The sequence below is a fragment of the Protopterus annectens genome, chromosome 3.part1 (assembly GCF_019279795.1).
Source record: "Protopterus annectens isolate FY-2018-M chromosome 3.part1, PAN1.0, whole genome shotgun sequence".
NCBI classification, from domain to species: domain Eukaryota; kingdom Metazoa; phylum Chordata; order Ceratodontiformes; family Protopteridae; genus Protopterus; species Protopterus annectens.
In genome coordinates this window covers 381,234,523-381,259,393 of record NC_056732.1, presented here as the reverse complement: position 1 = coordinate 381,259,393, position 24,871 = coordinate 381,234,523, and the positions used below count along the sequence as shown (strand labels likewise).

The following is a 24,871-nucleotide window of genomic DNA, read 5'->3' as shown; positions in this document are numbered from 1 at the left end:
AACTGTTTATGGGTGAGTTTGGGGGGATGTGTGTGATGTCCCTCCTCTGGGCCAGTAATCAAGGAGCCTAAATCCTCACCACTGACACTGGTGAGGAATGTTCACTTGGAACAAAAATAGATACACACAGTATTTCCAGCTGCAGCTCTCTGCACCAAGCACAATTTCCCTTAAGAGCGCATAGGCAACACTCTCATTCCGGGGTCTGGGATTCCCTCTCTCTCTCTCTCTCTCTGTCTCTGTCTTTCCAAGCCCCCAGTAAGACTTCCCACTAGCACAGCTATAGAGCTGAGTTCTCAGCCAAGTGTCCCAAGCCAAGTCCTCCACCACTCTCTCTCTGTGAAACCAGTGCTCTGTGTCCCTGCTCCAAGTAGCTAACACACACACTCTTTGAGGTTTGATTTTCACACACACACACACACACACACACACACACACACACACACACACACACGGGAAAGGCTGGCACAGATTTACTAGCTATGCCCTCTGCCCAGACTATAAGGTAGATACTGCACCCAGGACACTCCAAAGTCAGCTACTCTAAGGCTTTTACAAGGGGTACCCAATTATACTGAGTAAAATTAATATAAATACAAATGGGAGTGTTTGACCAATGCAGTAAGACTTCCAGGAGTGGCCACAGTGTCACCAAATAAATATAAGTACTGTTGAAGGTTAAAACGTTCTCTAAAAGACCAGCCACAATGAACAATTTAAATATATGTAATAATAAATAATGAAAGAACATGAAAATACCAAATATCTATTTACAATAAACAGGAGAGTTTTAATCACTTAAAATATTAAAAATAACACAGATAGATTTGCACAGATACAGAAAAGCAGTATGTAACTAATCTCACTATATTTTCCTGACTGAGCTAAAGAATTACTATTCCCTGGTTACTTACTAAAGCAAAGCAAGATGAAGTGGGTGAGAGATTCTTCTTTGTCAGGTTTCAAAAACAGACTAGCTCTGCCTCCTGCCTAGCAGTTTTACCATGTAGTTAACATCATGGACCTTCCTTACCACTTTGAAGGGTCCCTCCCAAGCTGCCTGCAGCTTATTGTGTCAGATAGGAATGAGCACCATAACCTGCTGTTCCACTGCATACTCTCGGGCTCAAGCATTCCTATCATACCAGACCTTTTTCTGCTGTTGGGCTCCTGACAAATTCTCCTGAGCCAAACCCATGAGCTCCCTAAGCCTTGTCCTTAGGTTTAGGACATATGCCACAATGGACTCCTTGTGGGATTCACACTCACCCTCTCACTCATAATGAATCAAATCTAAAGGCCCCCTCACTCTCTGCCCATACATCAACTCAAAGGGTGAAAATGTGGATTCCTGGGGTACCCCCCTGTATGCAAACAGCAGATGGGGCAAATATTTCTCTACTCTCTCTTAAACTGGTCTGACAATGCCCATAGCATGGTCTTTACATGGATTTTAACCCCTCCACAAGACCATGTGGGGATGGTAGGGGATGGTCTTTAGGTGCTTCACCCCACAGCACTTCCACAGACAAGCCAGCAGGTCTGACATGAAATTGTCACCTCTGTCAGTCACTATTTCTCTCAGGAAACTTACCATGCTTAAAACCTGTAACAAAGCATTTGCCACCTTCTCTGCCTCAATGTAGGACACAGACACCACCTCAGGGTATTTAGTAGCATAATCTACTACCACCAAGATATTTCTTCCCTATGGAACCTGGGGTTCTCATATGCCCCACAATATCATATCAATAACTACCCTCTGAAATGGCTCCTCAATCACAGACAAAGGCATCAAAGGAGCTTTGACCTTGTTTCCTATCTTGTCTACTTTTTGGCTGTGCTCACAGGTCCTACAGTACTGTGTTATATCCCTTGCAATATCAGACCAATAAAAGTTCTGCATAATATGTCTCTTGGCATGCTTTATGCCCATATTACCTGCAAAAGGAATGTCATTAGGCTATGGCTAGAAGTTTCAGATGGTAGGCTGTAGGCACTACCAACTGCTGTATTACCTCACCCTCTAGCCATCCCTCAGGAATCCACTCTCTATACAGTAATCCTTTGTTCCAGTATACAGACTGCCCTTTTCCTTGAGAATCAGATACCTCCTTAGCTACCTCCCTCAAGCCTCATAATGTAGGGTCCAAGAGTTGATCTTGTCTCAACTGTATCTTTGTGACCCTAGCCAGCTCCCATTCCACAGGAAGTCTGGTATCATCTGACAGTGGTGCCTCTGTCAGCCTGGGTACTACCACTCACCTTTGCCCTTGCAGTCACTCTGTCCAAGGGAACATCAGTGCCTACCAGCAGCTGTGGCTCACCTTCAGGCTCACTGCTACATGGTAGCTCTCTCCCTGAAATAGTCCCCTCACCAGCCCTGGCTTCAGGTGTTGGGTCTGTGTGAGTCTCCCCCAGGCTACCAGACCCACATACCTGTCTCCAAGCCTGACTGTGTGCAACTGTGTGCACACAAGGTACTGCGTTATCAAAATCATTCCCTATCTAGACATCTGCAGGGATATTTATTTATTGACATTTGTTAACCGGGAAAATCCACTGGGTCCAATGACCCATTTTCAGTGGAGGCCCGGGGAGAAAAGCTCCATACAATCACATAAACTTTTACATAACATCAGCTTAATTGAAAGTCAAGAAAGTTTTTACATAATACAAACTGAAGCAGATATACAAGACAAATATATATTATAGAGGCATACAATACAAGAAAATAAACTCAGTGTGTTAAATTTTTACTAATTCTGTTTATATATTCTCATAAGTAAGAATACTGTTTAATCAATTCTTTTTATTCAGCCACAGAAATAAAGAAAGCAAGAGAGACTGGATACGATGACAGATAGTGTAAATTGTAACTATATCAAGTTAGTAAAAGTATTTGTAGTGTATAGTGATCAAAACATTTAAGGTGGTTTAATCATATAACTACAAGAACAGACAAGGTTATTGAGATTGTGTTCTTTTAGTGCAAATTTAAATGTTTTTAAAGAGTTTAGTTGAGTAATAGAGAGAGGGAGTGCATTCCAAAGTTTGGCAATGGCATAAGAATAGAGAAATTGTCCAGCTCTTTTGTTGCATTTAGTTATGGTTAAGAGTTGTTTGTTAAGGGACCTAAGATGCCGAGTAGGGTGTGTGTTTGTATTATACTTTGAAGGGATGGGCAGTAGTTTGGATTATTTAGTAGTCTGTGGGTGAGGGTAAGTTGGGAGTAATGTAGGTAATGAGGGAACTCAAACCAGTTTATAGATTTAATGGCCAGGCAATGATGTGTGCGAGTTGGAATGTTGGAGACAAACTTGGCAATTTTATAGTAGCACGGCTGCAGTTTGTTCAGGAGAGATGTGTGTAGGTTAGTGAAAATGGGACAACCATAGAGGAGGGAGGGTAGAAGCAGACTATTAGCTATTTTCAACTTGGTAAACTTGTCCAAATAGAGTTTATGCCTCTAGAGTTTGCCAGGCTTAAAATGGGTCTTTTTGATTGAGCTGAGTATATGATTCTTAAAGGATAGTTTGTCATCAATTGTGATGCCCAGTAGTTTGGCTGTTTTTACAATTTCAATTTCTGTATTGTTTTGAGAGAATATTTTAAAGTCTAAAGTTAGAGGTTTGGTTGTGAAGAGAGATTTGATTTTTTGGGATTAAGTAGCAGTTGAGCTTTGTTAAGCCAGGATTCGATGGAAGTAAATGCATTTTGTGTTAACTTTAGGAGATCTGAGATGTTGTTACAAGATGTAATTATTGTCAAATCATCTGCGTATTGAATGAGTGTACTTTGCAGGGATGCTTTATGGTGATTATTAATAAATATGTTAAAAAGCAAGGGCACAAGAATAGACCCTTGGGAAATACCTGTGTTATTGAGTAGGTAATCAGATTGCTTACTTTGCCATCTAACAGATTGTTTTCTGTTGTGTAGATAGTTATGGAAACAGGTTAGAGTGTGTGGAGAGCAGTTTACAGTTTCAAGTTGTAAAAGTAGTTTTGAGTGAGACACTGTATCAACAGCTTTTGATAGGTCTAGTAGGATCACTGATGTTAGTAGGCCTGCATCAAGAGCTTTGTAAACAATATTGGTAAATGACACACCTACTTGCTTGCTTCCTTTTCCACCCTCCTAGTCAAGGCAAAACCTGGGGAAAGGCATTTGAAATGGGATCTCTCCTAAAGCTCTGACTCGAGTGGACTGCCCAAGCAAGTACTGTTCCTCCTTAACCACTGCAGGCTTCACAATGATTATGTCAGAGGCTGTATCTGTCTTAACAGTCACCTGTTTTGTATCCACTAAGATAGGATATAAACTCTGGTGCAGGTCTGGTACACCTGTTGTCACCAGACAACTTACCACTTTCATACTGTTATTCCCATGTGCTGGCTCCCCCACCTTTTGTTCCCCACCTTGCTTCTATGGACATCTATAGGAAACATGGTCCCACTGGTTACATTTAAAATATCTAACCCTTAATCCTGGCCATCTACCTGAACTAGTGACTTCCCCTGTTACTGGTGGACTCTGTTGGGGTGGTTTAGACTACCCACCATGGGTTCCCTTATATTCATGTGCAACACTGGGTGTCCTCATCTTGTGCAGTGATGCTCTGCTTGCTAAGTAGAGATCCCCTTTTTTCCCCAGCTCATCTGCAGTGTTATACTCCAAGTCTGCCAACCAGATTCTCATTTCCTCAGGCAAAGTGCTAAAGGCTTGTTCCCACACCAAAAGTTCTGCCAGCCTTTCAGAAGTGGTGACCTGACACCCACTCACCCACCTATGAAAATAAGTGCTTAGCTCAGCAATATAATCACATAAACTTTCATCTGCCTTGCATCTATGCTCATGAAACTTTTTTCTGTAAGCTTCAGGTGTTAACTTAAAGCATTTTAATAAGCATTGTTTGACTTTATCATAATTTAAACAATCAGTGTCAGACAGTTTAGAAACAGCAGTTACAGCTTTAACATGGATTAAAGGGGTCAGGAACCATAACCAGAGCCCTTGGTCAACATTATACTGTTTATATAATCTTCCAAACAGATGAATAAAACTATCAAAATTATCACCCTCTGTAAACTGTGGAAGAAATTTACTGACCTTTATTGCTTCTTGGGTTTGGTTATTCCCTTCCCTATTACCTCCATGTGCATATTGAAGACTCAGCATCTTCCTCTTATGTCAATTGTGCTTCTCATTTTCTTTTTTCTCTAAATGCTGCAGTCTCTCATTCTCTTTGACCTCCAAATGCTGCAGCCTCTCTGCTAATTTTAATTCCAAATGTTTGACCTCCAGTTCAAGTCTCTTTAACTCCAGAAGGATTTTTAAGTCCTTTGAAGAAAAGGCAAACTGTCCTCTTTCTGAGGACTGCAAATTCCCATCACCAGACTGGCTATCCTCCTGGTTGCTGGTCTGAGCTGCAATTAAGGCAGAAATAATTTCCTCCTTAGTCAGGTTGGCACTCACCAGTCCTTTGGCTTTACACACCTTGGCCAACTGGTTCTTTGTCAGCTTTCCATAATCCTCTGCTGATATCTTTGCCTGCTTTCCCTGACTAAACTAAACTAACAAAAAATAAATAAAATCATTGTGAAAATGAAATGGTATGTATACCTTGTGGCATCTGAGAGTACATACACCTTCAGTGACAACTGCCTATAGGCTATAGAAGTTCAATTAATATCCACACCACTGCTCACCAATATGTGACATCCCTCCTCTGGCCCAGAAGATGGACATCACAATGTGTTTTATTTTTTGATTGAGGGTTTTCAGTAAAACAAAAAGTCTTGTAAAATGTGTCATAGCTTCAGAGGGAGATGATATGAAAGAAACATTATAAAGGATCAACCTGACAAACATTAGTGGGTGCATGTATCACAAAAGTTGGGAAAAGATGTTTAAAAAAGCTGTCATATATAATAGGTGGGAATAATGACTTCTTATCATAATGGCAACACTTTCCAGATTATTTTGGAATGTGAATGATCTCACAGGTATAGACAAAAAGAAAAAATATTTAATTATATTAAGAAATGCAGAGTGAAAATAGAAATGCTATAGGAGACACGTTTGGAAAGAATGAAGTATGTGAATTTGATAAAGAAAGGATTTCAGGATGGATATTCAGCAGAATATCAGGGACAAAGGAAAAGAAGAGTAGTTATATTACTTGCCAGATGAACTCCAATAGCAACAGAAGAGGAAAAATAATAATGGTAGATTTGTGGTAGTAAGGGGGTACTGGCAAAGGGAGGAGGATTGTGCTAGCATATATTACCTAAAACTGCTGTTATGGAGCTTAAGAAAATTTGGGGAGAAATAATCAGCTTTCAGCAGGGAATAGTATTTAAAGGTGAAGACGGGAATTTGATTTGCAGCAATTAAGACGTATCTGGATGGCCTAGAAGGGAAAATATAACAAAAAAGAGTAGATTTCTGAACAAAATTATGAACATATTTGGTATGGAAAATGTGAATTCAGTAGCAGGAACTCAAAGAGAATTTACATATTATTCCTCAAGTTACAATAACTGGGATAGACTAGATGGAAATTATATTTCACATAATTATATGCATTTAATTCAGAGCTTAGACAAACATCCAATAACTATTTCAGATTATGCACCAATAATAACTAAAACAAAAATCCAGAGTAATGAAGTACGAATGAGACACTGGCACTTTCACACCTACTTGTTAAAAAGAGAGGAATTTAAGGAATCTGTAGTGGAAATTATTCAGGAGTTATTAGGGAAGATACAAAGGACTCCAGAAGTTTTAGCTAGTTAGTGGGATAAAATGTAAGTGAAGCTTAAAAATAGGGCAGAAACAAAAGAAAAAGAAATATGGTTAAGAAGTAACTAGAATTATTTAGAGTGTCTGAAAAGGGTTAAAGTATTGCAGAATAATGAGAATCTGACAGAACAGGATGAGGTGCAACTGTAGAGTGCTAAAGAGAAAATAAGGAAATAATGGATAATATGCATTAGTTTAGAAATACTGCAGTTAAGCATCCGTTTTTGATAATAACTCCAGAGGACAAAAACTTTTATCACAATACTTAGACAACTGAAAGTAGAAAGGGCTGATGTCAAACGTGGGAGCCTATAACAAGAAAAATAACCAGAGATCCTGTAGAAGTATTAGAGATATACTGGAGATTTTATAAAAATTTGTCAGTGAAATGGGGAAATCAAGAAAAAGCACAAATGGAAATATTTAAGGAAGACTTAAAAATGTTAACGTTAGAGGTGGATGAGGCTCAAGAATTAACTGTTAAGACAGGATGAGAGCAGATGATATAAAATGGTGATGTATAACCGGACTGCAGGAATAATAAATGGTATTCCAGTGGAAGTTTGGAATGTAGAGGGAAGAAAGTGATAAAGATCTGGAAGGTTTGATTTAACAGTATTTTAAAAGGAGAGGAAGTGCCAATATCCTGGAAAAAAGCAGTGGTGGTTGTAATACCTAAAGATGGTAAATGCTCATTTGAATTTTAAGCCATGATTATAAAGTGGTGATGTCTATAATGACTAAAGTAATGGCAAATGTGTTGCCAAAACTGATAAATATGGATCACTGTGGTTTTGTGGAAGGAAGGCACGCATTGGACAACATTAATGGAGCAATGATGATCCAGAGGGAAGCAGGATGTAGGAAAAAATGCTGTTTTTGGTTGGTCTTGATGCAGAGAAAGCATTTGACAAGAGTATGCTGGAATTTTTTGAGTAAGGGAATGGAAGTACTTGCATTCCTTGATACAATAATAAGGTTAAGTAGGAAGATATATGATGAATTGGAGGCAAAAATCAAAGTGGGAGGGTTCTTCTCTGATAAGTTGAGTCGGAACAGAGGAATCTGCTTGGGGTGTCTTCTTTCCCTTTTGTTATTTGCATTTTATTTAGAACCATTGACAAAGAAAACAAGGAGTTCAGAAATTCAAGGATATAATTGGTATATAAATCAAGAAACGTTCACTTTATTTTCAGATGATATTAGCTTGTATGAGATAAGCCCCAAAAAGGACATCTCTGTGTTGTGGAACATTCTGAGAAAGTTCCAAGTTTTTTCAGGATATACAATTAATGAAGATAAATGTCATAGCTATAAACTATGTACCCACACACAAACTGGTTCAGCAATACCCATATTTATGGAGACATGATAAATTAAATGTTTAGGAGTATGGGTTAAAAAGGATTCCATTATGGCAGCTAAAGATATGGGGGAAGTAACTAAAGAAAAGATAATACAAAAACTGAGAAACTAGAAGCTCTTGCATATGGATATGGATAGCAAGATATAAGCAGGAAAATGATTTAGTCCCTTTAGCTTTAAACACCAGTCAGGCATATTTTTATCAACCAGAGGAGATGTTATGGACAGTAATTAATAATGAATTGAAGAAATGTATCTGGCAATGGAAGACAGCAAGAGTCGAGTGGGATAACTTGATCCTTCCAATACAGCAAGGTGGTTTAGGATTACCAGATTTAAAGGGATATTTTAGAGCTGAAAAGTTGAGGCTCATATAAATAACACAAGCAGGAAGCTACAATTCAAAGTACAAAGGGATGATAATGAAGCAGTGGGAAATTCAAGAAATAAGCAGAGAGAGTGTGAGATTTTGGATGCAAATCCTTAAGGAGAATACAATAACTATACAGAATATTATATTCATGAAGAAGCAGAAAGTATTCTAAGAACTAAGCAAATACTGGAATGGAGAAAGGAGATTCTGCTGACAGGGATGACTGCAATTAGGGGTACAGAGAATAAGCAAGAGGGGTTGGAATCTACTCAAGGAAGCTGGCAAAGGAACCAAGGTACTGGGGACAAATATTTAGAGAGGGAAAGGTAACAGAATGGGAAGAGGCCCAGAAGATATTTGTACTACAGGCTTGGGACAGCCATCCTTATCAGGGATTTGTATCAGAGTATAGACAAAGAAAAAGGGATAGGGGGATCTTATTTGAAAGACCTGCACTAGTAGATTATTTAGTGTAAATTAGAACACAAGCTACCATTAAAAAAGGGATAACTATTAGGACATATAAAATATTGCATGATAAGTATAGGAATCAATCAGAGGAGGTTAGAAAGGATTGGGAAGAGAGATTAGATTGGCAATTCACAAACAAACAATGGAAGGCTCCTAAATATGCAACAGTGTCTAGGAGATTTTGGATTTTTGCTTAAAAGTGTTTGCATAGGTATTTTTGTACCCCAAGCAGACTCCAAAGAGTTTTTCCTCGGTAGATGACAACTGTTGGAGGTGGGATGGTGAAGAAAGAGATAGCCGGTAGCTTATGTTTTGGAAGTGTAATGAGTTGGCAGACTTTCAAAAAATCCCTGCAGGGTGCTCCATCAGAAATACTGGGTGAACAAATGAGAGTAACTAAGGAATGATTTATTGAGCTGGGATACAGGGTATGAATTGTCTAGACATAGTAATGTCTTATTAAGTTTCATTCTGTTGGCTGCCAAAAAAAGCTGGAAAATGGAAATCAAAGTCTAAACCAACCATATTTGAAGGAGAGAATATTATAACAGAGATAAAATAACCTGAAGCTGGATCTTTAGAAAAGTGTAAGAGCAAACTGCATACAAAATGGAAATTATGGGAACAATACACACCACCATCCACATGTCTGTAAAGTAAATGGTTCACAGATTTGTAGAGACTATGAGTCACATGATAATTAACAAGTAATTCACAAGACCACAAAAGCATTAATTCACAAACTTGTGATGCAAGCAAATCACATATGTGTAGAACATTCTGTTATAATTAGCAGGCAAAGTGCAATGCAGAATAATGCTTTGAAGTGGAGCACAAACAAAAAGATGAACCCTAATGCTTCATTTAATTTTTTGGATAATGTGTTAACTTATTTATTTTACTTGATAATTTACTACAATTATTTGCCTAGCATACTGAGCAACACGTGCAGCTGCAAATGCTACAAGAAAACATGGTAAAGTCGTGATGGCCAGATGAAAAGGAAAAAAGTCCTAACACCTATTCAAATAATACAGTTTCCATGATTAGATTCATGAGTCGCAAGGTCTGTTGTATATATCTCACAAAGTGATTGCACCATACAAACTACATAATAAAATAAACTCTGAAATGTGGGCAAGGGCATGTGGCATAATGTTTTAGTTAAGTATGTCTCCTTAAATAGAATTTATGGTAAAACCTCTCAAATCAACAAAATCTTTCACCAGGATAACAATAAAGATACTGTGATACCTCATGAAATGCCAGGCAAGCCATGGAGCAAAGTTGTTGCTGTCTTAGTAGGTACTATGAATATACCTTGACTGATTCCTGTCATGCCGTCATGTCTAAAATACTTTGTGAGAAATACTGAATCCAATAGCACATCTAGAAATGATATTATAAAATTACTGTGACATCTACAATTTTTAACCCTGTTTAAGAAATTGTGTTAAAACAGTAGTTGCTACCTTATAAAGTTTGCATGTTTTATTCTACATGCATATCAAAATAACATTATTTTTTATACCTTTTCATAGGATCATCGTTTCAGTGATGAAATAGACAAGTTGACAGGATATAAGACAAAATCAATCCTTTGTATGCCAATTCACAACAGTGATGGAGAAATCATTGGAGTGGTACAGGCAATCAATAAAAATCCCAGTGGAGCTCCTTTTACTGAAGACAATGAAAAAGTGAGTCATATTTTACATAGTATCTGAGTATGTTTAACTCTAGCCATCTGCTTGATTTGAGGAGTCAGAATTACATAAAATAAGAGTGTGTGTGTAATGTTTTTGTCTGCACACAAACACAGACATGCATCTCTCTCTCTTTCTACATATATATATATATATATGTATGGGTTTCCCACAAATTGTCGAATGCTTACCATATCAAATGCCATTTCATCGAACGTCACTTCATCAGCTGTCATTATATCAAACTCCCAGAGCTGCGAAAAGAAACCCTGGGAAAGGAACCACTTGGCCACCAGGAGAAAACAACAAACAGGAAAAAAAAAAACCTCCAAGTGGGGGGCTTTGCCACCACATCTCCCACTGTCAGGGGCTATGCCCCCCACACCTCCCCTAACTAAATATACCAACTCTGAGATCGCACTACAGTGGAGTAAGGGCAAAGTTCTATATGGTGGGCAACTGTTTCCATTCCTGGGCTTCCTTTTCCAGGAATTCAACAGAATGACAGTTGATAAAGTGAGGCTTGATGAAATGGCATTCAATAAGGTGAGTATTTGATAATTTGGGCTAGACCCATATGTGTGTATATATATATATATATATATATATATATATATATATATATATATATCATACGCACACACACACACACACACACACACACACACACACACACACACACACACACACACACACACACACACATATCCCCATTGTCAGTCAACTGAGGTTGAAGTCAACATTTGTTTTGTCAATACACTGATGGTTGACAGCTGTGCAAGACTGCTGCAGTCCTAGGGTTGGAGAATATGCCCTTTCTACAGTTTTGAACATTCTCAGACTTAAGACTATTTAAGTACCAGGGGATGTGGGAGGTCATAGGGTTTACCTCCTTGAAAAAAAACAATCGTTTTCCTTTGCATGGTCCAAGTTTATGTATCAGACCCCGCACACTAGTGTTGCAATGTTTCTTTTTCAACATTTTGAGAGTCAATGTTTTTTTGTTTCAATCTACTGTGTCTTGGAGTAGAGCAGCACTAAGCTGGAGCACTGGATGAGTAGTGCTGTATATGAGGTTGAATGACCTGGGAGACATCGTCAGAATGGCCGGCTAGTGTGACACAGCTTATGTGCATCCACATGCACAATGAAGCACCACATAGCTGCTACCCCAAGTAGTATACAGAGGGTCAGCACAGCAGTGTGTTAACCCATTTCATTAGTGAAATGGGAAGGAAAGTGGGGGAAATAGGAAAGTAGGAAAGGAATATATAGCAAGCAAAGTAAAATGCACAAGAAGAGTTATAAGGTATGACAACTGGGTGAGGAAGGAAGCAAGGGAAACACCATCTTTTAGTAGGGTAGAGACCCTCATTTTCAATATACAAAAAAGGGTTGGGAAAGGGACAGATGAAGAAGGGAAGGTAGTAGGGTCAGACAAGTAAATATAAAATACAGACACAGACAAGGGTGGTTTATATACAAAAGGTGGGGATGATAGTGAATGGACACAGACTAATAGACTGTGGACAGCTAATGGTGGACAGGATTAAACAATAAAAAATGTATGGGATAGAAGAAGGAATAAGGAAGGGAACATTTGGTTGGAAATTGAGTAGGGTAGGGCTCATGACTGTATGTCACACTGGCCCAGAGGGAAACCCTCAGCCATCATTCATCTGTGTGACTGGCATCATAAGCAGGCTGTGCTCAACATAAAGCAACTGCCAGTCACAGGACTCAACAATTCATGGCAAGAGCTACTCCATGGTGCTGATTTGACATCCAGCTGTTGGCAGACTTTGGATGATATTGACCTCCACAACTGATGATATGTGATGATGGAAGATGCGATTTAAGATGTTTCCAGGCCACTGTCAGAAGAGGAGCCTATGTCTTTCTGTTGCAATCCCTCCAGGTCACTTTCAGCAGGGTAACCTCCAGATCCCTGCCTTCAGCAAGGTGATCACCATCCCGCTGCTAGTGGCAGCCTGGAAAGTACTGGTGTCCCAGTGCCAGAGGCATCAGCCAGCTCTTGGTACTTGACCTTCTCTACTCTATGATATCCACCACAAATGGACCTGCAGAAGGATGAGAAAAAGAGAGCACATTAGTAGAAACATATGCTACATATACAATGGCAATTACACAGTGAGTATGAGATGTATGCTGTACACATTCCACTGCCAAGAGAGTTGTTCTTATTTCCTCCAAATTCTTGCTATATTCTTTTGTCATTTCTCTATTACTGTGGACAAATACACACTTCACTACACAGGTACACTTGGAAATACAATACAAGGGGGAAAAATGTTTAAAATACATATCCTGCTCTCTCTGTCTAACTTCTGCCTTCCACTTTTGAAGCAGATAAGGACCATGTTACCCTACCAATGCTTGCACTGCTCACCAGGATGTCTAATGCCAGTGGCATCACTCATCATCCAGACAAGCATGTGCCAACATCCACCTTGCACAGGTGGCCTTCATGTCACCATAGCAGATGGTCAGAAAAGTCTCTGTGCAAGAAGAGCAATAATATCTTACTCTCCGTGGCACAGCATGCAGGAGCCTTGCTGTTCCCAGTGCCTGAGGAAGCCATGACCACTACAGTGGTTCACTCAAGGAGCGGAATAGTAGCCATATGCACACAGATACCATGTGACATAAAGTGTAGTGCAGCAATGTGCCTATACCAGAACTTTGTAGCTCAGTGCTGTGGCCCTGCACTTCCACACAAGCTGCGTGCCAGAACAAACTGATCACATATTTCCCTAGAGTCATTTCAGGCATAGATAGCACCAGTTAGACTGAGTAGCAAGTCACATTTCAGATACAGTTCTAAGATAGTGGTGCTGAGTTGCCTTATTAGGAAAACTAATGTACTACAAAACTATTATTATCATGATATAATGTATGGGCACCATTTTGCATGAGAATGCTTATAGACAGAAATCTGTGGATTATGGGACTTTAGCTAGTAACTCTGTGTAAGTAGATATTCAAATACTGAAGGCAGAAAATGTTCCTTTTGATGTATCCCAACATTATACTCAACATCTGTGGTATGTATAAATGGAAATACAGTGTAATAGCATGGTACTGTCATATCCAGGTGTAGTGATGGTGGAGACCGCTGGCACCAAGCACCTAGAAAAGGACAAGACACAAGAGACGTGTCAGGGTAGAAATGGCAAAGTACTGAAAGGGGGAGGGGTAAAAAGGGTAAAAGGGTATGCATAGCACTACATAGTACCAATAGGCAGATGGAGGAAGGGATGTAGATAGATTATGCATTTGTAGTAGAGGGTATATGGCGGGATTTGTGCACAACAATACAGGAGCTCTATAATCTTCTAAGAAGGAGGAAAAGGGAGGCAGTGGCCATAGGTGGATGATCTTTATTGACTACCTGATACACCCAGTTACTGTTATGTGTAACCCACAAGCATACCTCCCAGATCAAGAATTCTGGACAAAGCCAAAAATAATGATGGGGGGGGGGGCAAAGGTCCCAAAATTATAGACATATTTTAAATATTGTTCTTAGAAACTTAAAAAATGAGTAGACTAACATGTTTTGCAAAACATGCATATTTGTTTGAAGGATACAAAGTCTGAAACTCAAATATTTGTCATTCTGTAGTGATTCCACTCCTCTGTGATTTTCCAGAAAACCACAGATGATTTGAGAAATAGAACAAAATATGAGACAAAAATCCGAACAGTCTAAGAAATTCAGGACAGTTGAGAGATATGCCCACAAATGCACAGGACTTGACATAGTCTCCTGGCCTGAGAGAGGCAATGGCTGGAAAAGTTCACCAACCAGGAGATAGAGGAGTTACTGGCATACATATCTTTGTAAAGATTTTACTGATAATTTGTATTGGGATCAGATGTAGAAAGAAGTAGTGCAGGACAAGAATGCTGCGGAAAGCCATAATAGGTCTCTCCTATGACTGTGGCATAGGGTAATGGATATGATACTCCTTGGAAAGGACAAAACACTGGAAATTTCCAAGAACAACACAGAAACAGCAAGAGTTGGAGAAGTTTATCCTGTTATTGTCTGGTGAGGTGGGTGGGCTAGCAATGGCTACCTGTAGGTCAGTAGGAAATACAGTAGATTAGTACTACCCAGTAGACGTCTGTAAGGTACAGTGCACTTTATTTTTTGTGTGTCTCTTTGTCCTCAGTCTGTCAGCTGTCAGTCCCCTTTTGGTCATTTGTATCTTATCAGTAAGGTGAGGGTCAAACCAGAGAGGCCATCATTTAGACAGTCATAAGGGTTAGGTCACATTTCTTTTCTTATTCGAGCCAATAATTCCACACTCTCTGATAGATGCATGGGAGAGACAAGCAGCCCTGCCTCACCACACAGAAAATGAGCGGTGACCTCACACATCTCCAATAGATAGATTTTGCCTCCCATTGTGCCCCTAAGTACATGTTAACCTCTTCCACTAAAGGGAGAGATGACCAGCCCATGCCTCTTTATACCACCCCAACCCTCTCTGGCTCCTCCAGTGCTAGGGCCACTAACTGAATCCTAGTCCCCTGGATCACAATAATAGCTCCATCCCTCTGGACCATGGAGCTAAGCAGAGTACATTGCATTTTTAGATTTGGGTGCAAGCTATGGCTTCTAGGACCTCAAACAAGCTATGGCTTCTAGGACCTCAAAGAAATATGTCTCAAACAGTCTTCTACATATCTGTCCTTTCATGCACCTCAGGGCTGCAACTACCATGACTCACACATCAAGGTGGGTATGCCTCCATATGCTGTATACATCTGCTGTCTACTATTATGCATATCATGAGGGTATAGGGATATGTGTGAATACTGTTAAAAGTACCATGTATTCCTGCTTTTAGAGGTTATACTGGTGGTAGTGCTGTTATTTTGCCTTTATTCTGTATTCTCATGGCACAACAGATTTAAGGTACATCCAGAAAAACAATGAGCCAGCAAACTGTGACCTGAAAGAAATTTATTAATTATGACAGCATAAAAACAAGAAACCAGACCAGTTTCGGCTGGTAAGAAACACAGCCTTCATCAGTGTAAACATAAAAAATCAAATGCTACTGTTTAAATACATGCATCAATAACCTCATTGGTTCATTTTAGAATTGCTCATTAAGACCAGGTGGAAATAATCCACCTAGCTTTACAATCCATTTTTTCTCTTTTGAGTCTAGAATGGAATGGCAACCTGTTTTGTTTAATTTGTTACCCTTGACCACGTCAATAATCATAAAAGTAAATTTGGCTGATTTATGTAACATACAGTGTTTATATAGTGCATTGTTAGAATTTTTGTTCTTAATATTACTTACATGCTCAGAGATTCTCAGCCTGAGAGGACGAGATGTTTGACCAATGTAGAAAGAACCGCAGGTACATGTGGCTAAATATACAAGCCAGTCACTGCTACAATTAGCAAAAAATTTTATGTCATACACCATGCCACAGTTTTTACTTGTAAACTGTTTAGACTTAGATATTTCATCACAGTTTATGCAATGTCCACATGGGAAACATCCAATTAAAGGTTCACCTGTCAAGGTGGTTTGTGTCAGTTGAGACCAGCTGCTGTCATGGGAATGTTTGCAATGGTTGAAACAGGATGCCAAGTTTTTCCCTTTACGAAATAAGAACAGACATCTATCCGGTAACATATTTGCTAACTTCTGATCACACTGTAATATGTTCCAATGTCTATGTATGCTATTGATTAGTATATCTGAATTCCTTGCATATGTGGTCACAAATCTAATGGGTTGTGAATCATGTTTGCCCCTTGATTTATAAATTAACAGATCACCCCATGTTTAATGTATTTGCCCAATTGCTGGCCCACAGAACATGTCCCATATGATATCCCCTTGACCTGAATCTCTTGGTCAACTCCTGTCTGTGTTCTTGAAAAGTAGGTTCTTGAGAACAAATACACCTCATTTGTATGAACTGTGATTTGGGGTTATTCCTTGCTATGTGAGGAGGATGAAAGCTGGACGCATGGAGGACGGTGTTGTATTGAGGATACTTCCTAAAAACCTGCATACTTAAAGTATGATCAGGTAATCTATTGATCAACACATCAAGGAAGGTAATGGTATCTACATGATGGTTAACTGTGAAATGTAGACCCCATTTGTTGCCATTCAGATAGGATATGAATTCCAGCAAATAATCCACATCTGCCCTCAATACCATCCAGCAATCATCCAAGTAACACCTCCAAATCTCGATTTCATCCAGAAAAATATTGTGACTGCTATCATAGATTATTTGTTCCTCAATGAATGCCATGAATAGGTCAGCATAAATGGGGGCAAAAGATGCCCTCATAACTGTACCCTTGGTTTGCCAATAGCAAGTGTCTTGGTAAAAAAAGACATTATTAGTTAGGACATGTTCTGCAAGGCCTTCAAGAAAAGTGTTAAATTCGGGCTGATACAAACCAGCCACCTGTTACCAACAGGCAATGGCTTCAAGACCAACTTGATGGGGGATGTTAGTGTATAGAGCACTGACATCAAGTGTGCACATGAGCCATCCTGGTTCTAACTGGGTATCAGAAATGATTTTTAAGAATTCAGTAGTGTCCTGTAGACAGGAACGTACCCTGGGTAGCAGAGGCCTCAGATACTTGGTAAGAAAAATAGACAAAGGTTCCGTGATATATCCTTTACCTGAAACAATTGGTCTACCAGGTGGATGAACAGGATATTTGTGTATTTTGGGTAAAAAATAGATGTATTGATTAGCTGAATCATGAATCGTGAGTTGCTGCATCACCCTGTCAGTGATAATAACTTCATCCCTGGCAATTGTCAAAAAGTCATCTGTTTGCTTCTTGAATCTGAAGGTGGGGTTAATCGGCATTACCGAATAATAGCGTCTATCAAAAAGCTGTCTTTTAGCCTCATTGTCATATTCGGACCAATTCATTACTACTACTGCCCCACTCTTATCAGCAGATATGATGACAATATCCTTGTTATTCTGTAATTCCATAATTGCATCCTTTTCAGCCAATGACAAATTGTTGGGTTTGAATGAAATATCAGAGCTACAATAGTGCAGATCTTTGAGAATACTGCTCTGAAACTGGTGCACTATGGGATGCATAGGGGGAAGATATTGTGATTTGTGATATGTGAACGTATCCTAATCAGTGGTACCATCAGTATCACCAAACTGCAACTTAAGATTGAGTAATCTGCAAAAAGACATAACATCCTGCGCTAAAACATCCTCAGAGACCACAAAACCAGGAATAAAAGTTAGTCCTTTATTCAGGATGGACATATGAGTTGTTGACAAAGTGAAGTCGGATAAGTTCAAAACATTTACAATTACATTCTCATTTATTTCTGTATTACTAGACTCAAAAGACTTTGAATATTGTTGATTTTTCCTGTGTTTCCTCCCCCCTCGTTTGTATCTTGACCTAAAGGGACAAATCCCTGTGTCCTTTTGGGGGTCGGTGAATCTGATGCCAGGTGCATATCACTATCCGTACAGGAGGATAGATCATCGGTAGATGATTCATTATCTGCTGGCCGTTTTTTGTGAATAGATTTGGGCCTCTTTCTTTTGGGGATTCTGGATTGGTTAGGTGTAAATCTAACATGCTTATTGGTATTGCTAAATGGGTTGCTACCCTCGTAGTCTAACTGATCGCGTTGGAATTTTTAAATTTTTCTGGATTTGAGTTGCTCCTCAAGGTTACTCATATCCATAGCCACCTTATTCAAGTGTCTAGTGAAGAAGGATTCTCCTTCAAATTTCTGCACCTCACTGCACATTTTTGTGACCTCACTGATCTCATGATCTACCACTCTATCATGGTACTTGGCCAAAGCCTCAACAAAAGACATAGTAGCTTGCTGCTGGATAACTCCCCACTGACTATTTAGTTAATCATCCGTCTCACTGACATGAGGCTCTATTCTAATCCGGAGCCCTCTAGGTGTTATACCTTTGGCCATATAGGCCTTAAAAAGCTTAGAATGCCATACATTAGATCTCAATGACCTCAAATGTTTGTGCAACTGATTAAAAGCCAGACCACAACTGGACTCAGGACCCAGGGATCCACTAGTACTCCCATTAACTGTATTCGTACCTAAGCCAAATACCCCAAGATCCTCTCTGTCAGCTGACAAACCAGATATCAAACTGATCAGATCCATACTATGAACTTACTATAGATACGAGATTAATGGCCCTTTTAAGAAATAGATCAAGAACAGGCAGTAATCCACTACCTGTTGATGTTATACTTCAAAAAACATATATCTAAATAGATATTGGCAATGGTAGGACTTACCAAAAACCTAGTAATGCTACGTCAATATCAATAGACCATATCCAGTCCCTTCACACAGGAGCAATAATAGCCAAAAGCAAAAACCAAAATCTGGCAAAATGTTGTTAGAGCTACGCTCCACTATTCATACACTGGTGCCTGGAGACCTTGAGCCATCATTAGGAATGTTGAAAACAAAGTCATTGACTATTATATACCAAATGTTGATAAAGGTTCGAAAGCTGGCAAAGCAAACTCATGACCTGCACAATTCCTATCTGAAGGTATCAGCGGACCCCACTATACCAAGTACCAGAGTATAATATATTCACCCAGATAGTCAAAGGGAATATGCCAGCAGCAATTGTTCAATAATACCTTAATGTAATAAAAGTACCATGAAGGCTAGTTGTCAGCCAAAACTGTATAGTGTGTCCAGAAACCATGTAAATGGTAAAACTATAAGATTCCAACAGCTAATCTATTAAAGTTTGACCTAACAATAGGAAAATACTGAATCCTTGTATGCTGGACTCATATGAATAATTCCCATAAATAGGAAGCATGATTAAATGAAAAGATAAAAAGTAAAAATAGAACAACCACATGAAAATGGGAACATTTCAAAAGCCATGTCACCTGAGCTGGAAAGTGGAATATAACACTTGTTAATCCTGAAAGTCAAAAATAATACTGCTGGGACTGCTATTATAGGCCCATTCAGTGCCAGGCCAACAGGCAATGCCCAAAATTGTTGTGTAGATTTGTGACCACATATGTAAGGAATTCAGATATACTAATCAATAGCATGCATAGGCATTGGAACATAGTACAGTGTGATCAGGAGTTAGCGAATATGTTACCGGATAGATGTCTGTTCTCATTTCGTAAAGGGAAAAACTTGGCATCTTGTTTCAACCATTACAAACATTCCCATGACAGCAGCTGGTCTTGTTTGGTGGTTACAACAGATTTAAGCCCATTTGCACAAAAGTAACTGGAATACTGCGGCTGAAATAAAAATCATCAGCTTTTGCCATAGCAAGTTGAACAGTATTCACCATCTCTCAGCATTCGTGCGTGATGCCAACCTCCTTACAAATGCTGAAGACAAAAATCTAAGGCTTTTCCTTGAGTCCTTTCTGGCCATTTGTGTTGTGTGAGATTCTATTTTTTTGACAAGGTTAAATGTGTGAAAAAAGGGTTGCTAGGACAGTGGTGAAAATGGTGGTGGTAAGCAGATGGTAGGACACAGGGAAAAGAATACAGGAATTTGCAGGAGGGTGGTGGGAGAGCAACATAGCTATTCACTTCTTCACAACATAAATGAATTGTTGTACACATAATTTTAGGACTTTGGAGGGTCACCACACCAGAGTTGGGTGACAGTAACAGAATAATGTTGTATAGGTTACATACTTACTTCATAACACATACTGTCATAAACACACATACCTATAGGATCATACGATATTAGGATCATAGGAGGTTAATAGACAATTGGTCCTAAGGTTCTACAAGCCTAGCCATGTTATACCCTTTTTCCCCTTATGGACCAAGATATATAGTCTATTTTGCACATGAATCTAAGATCAACACTGGCTGCCCCTGTCTAAGAGGGACACAGGTGAAACACCCAGTGAAAATTTATGGTTTCTCTTCCAAATGTCCAGGTTACGCTTAAAAAGGGTCACTGAGGAGCTCTGTTTTACATGAATTGGAAGTTTGTTCCAGAGGAATGGCAACCTCTGGGAGATATATCTGTCTCTCCAGCATGTCCTGTTAATATCGCAGGCTAGGTTATAATCCCTAGCTAGAGCAAGTGAATCTTGATCCATTGGATTTGCGGATATGCAGCAGCTTGATGAAGGCAGGGTCTGAGACTGCTCTGTAGGCCAGGCACAAGTCTATACGATACTGAGTAAAGTGATAGGGCCTTCAGTCTGTCCATGTAGGTCGTGTGCTGTAGGCCCTGAATTTTTTTGATGAGAAACCTCTGAGGTCTCTCCAGATGCTGCACATGTCTGGTGACTGGTGAGGTACATACAGAAGGGAGCATTGTACTGTATTATTGGTCTGATATGAGCAGAGTACAGGGGAGTTATAACCTCCTTAGCTTTGTATGCCATACCCTAGCTTATGAGGTGTGCAGTGTAGGAGGCCTTCCTTACTACTGTGGGCACCTGATGATGGAATTTCAGGCTACTTTCAACTTGCTTTCCTAAATCTCTCATCACTGGGTTTAAACTTAGTGGGGTATTATTAATGTTGTAATTAGCAGGGGTATCTCCTTTGCTGAAGGGAATGATAATGCATTTTTTGCATTTTGTTTAAGTCTGTGGCTTTGACACCAGTCAATTGTCTGTGTAAGCCCATTTTTTAGTGTGTTGATATCACTGGAGTATTTGATGATTGCACCCAGTTCGCAGTAATCAGCAAACTTGGTAAGCCATAGGCCATCTATTATCGCTTGGACGTCTGAAAAGTAGATACCCAACAGCAAGCACAGATCCTTGTGGAGCACCACTGTTAACAGGTCTGCTAGTAGAGGTGACATCCCTGCTTTTGACTGTATGTGTTCTGCTTGGGAGCCAGCTGGCAACCCATCTAGTGATGTAATGATTAATCCCCAGCTGGGTGAGTTTCTCAATGATGCCTGAGTGAGGTTGTGTCAAAGGCCTTGGCTAGGTCAAGATAGGCAGTTTGAACTATTTTGCCTTTATCCAGGGCATTGGTGACATTCTTAAAGAAGTTCACCAGGTTTAGCAAGCAAGATCTGCCCTTAATGAAGCCAAACTGGATTGAGTCAAGAATTTTAAACCATCTATATCCTTGCTGAAAAGGTCCATAATGATTCTCTCTCTCTATGGCCTTGCAGATAAGGCTGGTTAGGCTTATGGGTCTGTAGTTCCTGGGGTCAGTTGAGAGACCCCCATTGTGCAAGGGGATTATGGTTGCTGTTTTCCACTCAGCTGGAACAAACCCAGTGCTTAGCCTGAGACTGAAGAGCATGCTCAGTGGTTCTGCTAACTCCTGTTTTAGACCATTTAATAAGCAACCTGGGATGCTGTCCAGTCCCAAAGAGGATGAATTTTTGGCCTTGGAGAATATGGCTATGACCTGCTGTCTGGAGATACTAGACAGAGGACTGGTGACAGGTATGTTATAGGGTATGGTTGAGGGGGACAGGGGGTAAAGTTTTTGCCAAACCTGTCAACTAGCAGATTGGTGATGTCCTCAGGTTCAGTATAAGTGGGCCTGTCCACAGCTAGTTTGGTACAAAGCTGGGCCTTCCCTTTTAGATTTTGGAAGTAGCTAAAGAATGCTTTGTGATTCTCCTTAGCTAGGGATGCTAATTTAGTTTCATAATTAGCTTTAGAGGACTTTACAAGATGTCTAATCTGCTTGTTTATGTTTTGGAGGAAGTTGTTCCTTTGCTGGAACTGTTCCCTCTTGTTATTTGACAGCAGTTTCTTTTTCTTATTGTATAACCTTTTTATGCTGAATGTCCACCAGGGTGGCTTATTTTTTTTATGAGGATCTTGATTTCATCTGTTCCGGTATGGCTGAATCTATATATGTATATAGCTGTTTATACGGACATTTGTATACACCTCAGTTTAGAGGTCATTGCTGTCAGTGTTAGTAGGGGGTTTGAAACTGTTGATGCCATTGCTCAGTAGGCTTTAGTTTTCTTTGAAGAAATATTTTAACCTTTTTGCTCCTGAGGGTGGGTCAGGTATGATTGTTACATCAAACGAGACCCCATATTGGTGAGCACTATGTCAAGGATGTCAGAGCCCCTTGTAGAGATGCTGACTATCTGCTCCAAAGTATTTGTGTTAACAAGGTCCAGAAACCTTTGGGTGAGAGTGTTTGTTCTCATATGTTACCCAATTGATGGAAGGATAGTTAAAGTCACTCATGACCAGGGCATTTAGCTGTACTGAGAGTGACTCAAGTAGGTCCATGTAGGCTGTGTGGTTTTCATTGTTCATGGTGGGGGACCTATAGCTAACAATGATGTGGAGGGGGTCTTTCCTACAGTTAGTTGGACTTGGAGTAACTCTAGGGAGTCGTACTGTTTAACCAGTCTAGAAGTGTGTTTGTCTTTAATGTAGATGGATACTCCTCTTCCCTTGTTTTTTTTTACGTTTGTTTTGTGGTCTGAACATGTGGAAGGTATTATAACCCTGCATGACCGGGGTACTCTCTGAGGCCTTGAACCATGTAATTATGACTGGGCAGACATCAGCATCTTGCAGTATGAGAAGTGCTTAGATTTAGACTCCTAGCATTAAACAGCATAACCCTGAGTTTGTTTCTGCAGGATATTTTTACGTTGGTAATTTTGTTCTTATGATATTGCCTAAAAAGGCACTGTGGGGGCAGTAAAGTACCTTTGCCAGCAACCTAGAGCCTAGAGGTGACAGGTGAAGACCATCAATGGCAAAGCAGTGTGGTCTGTCGACCATATCATCCCAGGCTGTCAGATGCTGGATCCCCCTGGAATGAGACCAGAAGCTAAGCCAATTGTTGAACTCAGTCATTTTTTTGTTTGTATTGTGGCATCATCCTGGGTGAAGGAAGAATGCTGCTTAGGGCTAGGGATATTCCTGCCTGGGACATATAATCTGAAAGCTCCACCATGTCTCTCTTCATATAGTCCAGTGAGGTATGTCTCAAGTCATTCACTCTAACACAGATTATGACAGAGTCGTAACAGTACTTGTTGAGAGACTTGAGTGTGTGCATGATTTGGTGGATCCTGGCACCAGACAGGCAGCTATCCATGACCTTCTCCTTGTCCAGCCTAGTGACATCTGTGTGTCTCACTATGGAGTTGCCTATACAAAGACATTTGGTTTAGATATGTTTTGCCTTAATGGCTTATTTGGTGAGATACTCATGCATGTGTTATTATGTGTAGGGAGTGCTGTTGGGACCGTATTGTGTGCAGAAGATTTATGCTTGGGAGGTCTTTGTTCTTTTGGTATATTTCTAGTGGGTACCTCCATGTATGTGGGGTTATGTGTTGTGTGGTTGCTATGCGTGGGAAGTGGAGTGTGGGTGCTGACAACCTGCTTGGTATTTGGTTTGTTGTTACGTGAGAGCTAGAGCATTGATTCCAGATTCATAGTATAGATACATCTCTCACATATTGTATTTGTATAAACGAACACAAAGGCAAGCTTACTGTTGTTACTTCACACACAGTCCTTTATTGTTAGCACTTTCGTTGAGGCCAATACCCCAACTTCTTCAGACAACTCAACAATGCAAAACAGACTTTATATATCATATCCAATTAAACAATTAATTCAAATAATTCTCATTTAAAGGTACCTTGACAAAAAACACATATAAGTAAGATTTTCTTCTAAAAACATTCCTAATTTGTATAGTATAAGAACATATAAATGTATATTAAAAATAAATCATATACCTATACTCTTTAAACCATTATAAGATATATAAAAATCTCTAAAATGGTCAAAATAATGATAATACCATAAAATTGCCATAAAAATGCTATTAAAATGGTGCAAAACAAGTGGACAAAGAATACTGTACATTCATAAGCATGTGAGTTTTAAAAAGACTATCACAAAAATATTGTACATATGTATCTCTTATCTACCTAATTAATTAATTAGGAGTGGTTTACAGTAATTTGTCATCCCATGGCAAGCGAAGCTGGTAATTCTTCACAATCACTATTTTCTCAACAAGAAATTAATGTTTCTAATTCCACCTCGGAGGAGAATGCCATGGGGAGCCTAACTATTTTAGTGCAACAGCTACTCAGTCGAGTAGATG

At 39.6% G+C, this 24,871-nt stretch overlaps 1 protein-coding gene across 1 annotated transcript in view; it reads left to right on the top strand.

Moving 5' to 3' along the window:
• LOC122798137 (dual 3',5'-cyclic-AMP and -GMP phosphodiesterase 11A-like) overlaps positions 1–24,871 on the top strand; it is a 757,362-nt gene that overhangs the window by 98,409 nt on the left and 634,082 nt on the right. Inside the window, exon 2 of the mRNA XM_044066848.1 lies at positions 10,561–10,719. Coding sequence (XP_043922783.1) covers positions 10,561–10,719 — 159 coding nt within the window. The remainder of the gene's footprint in view (positions 1–10,560; positions 10,720–24,871) is intronic.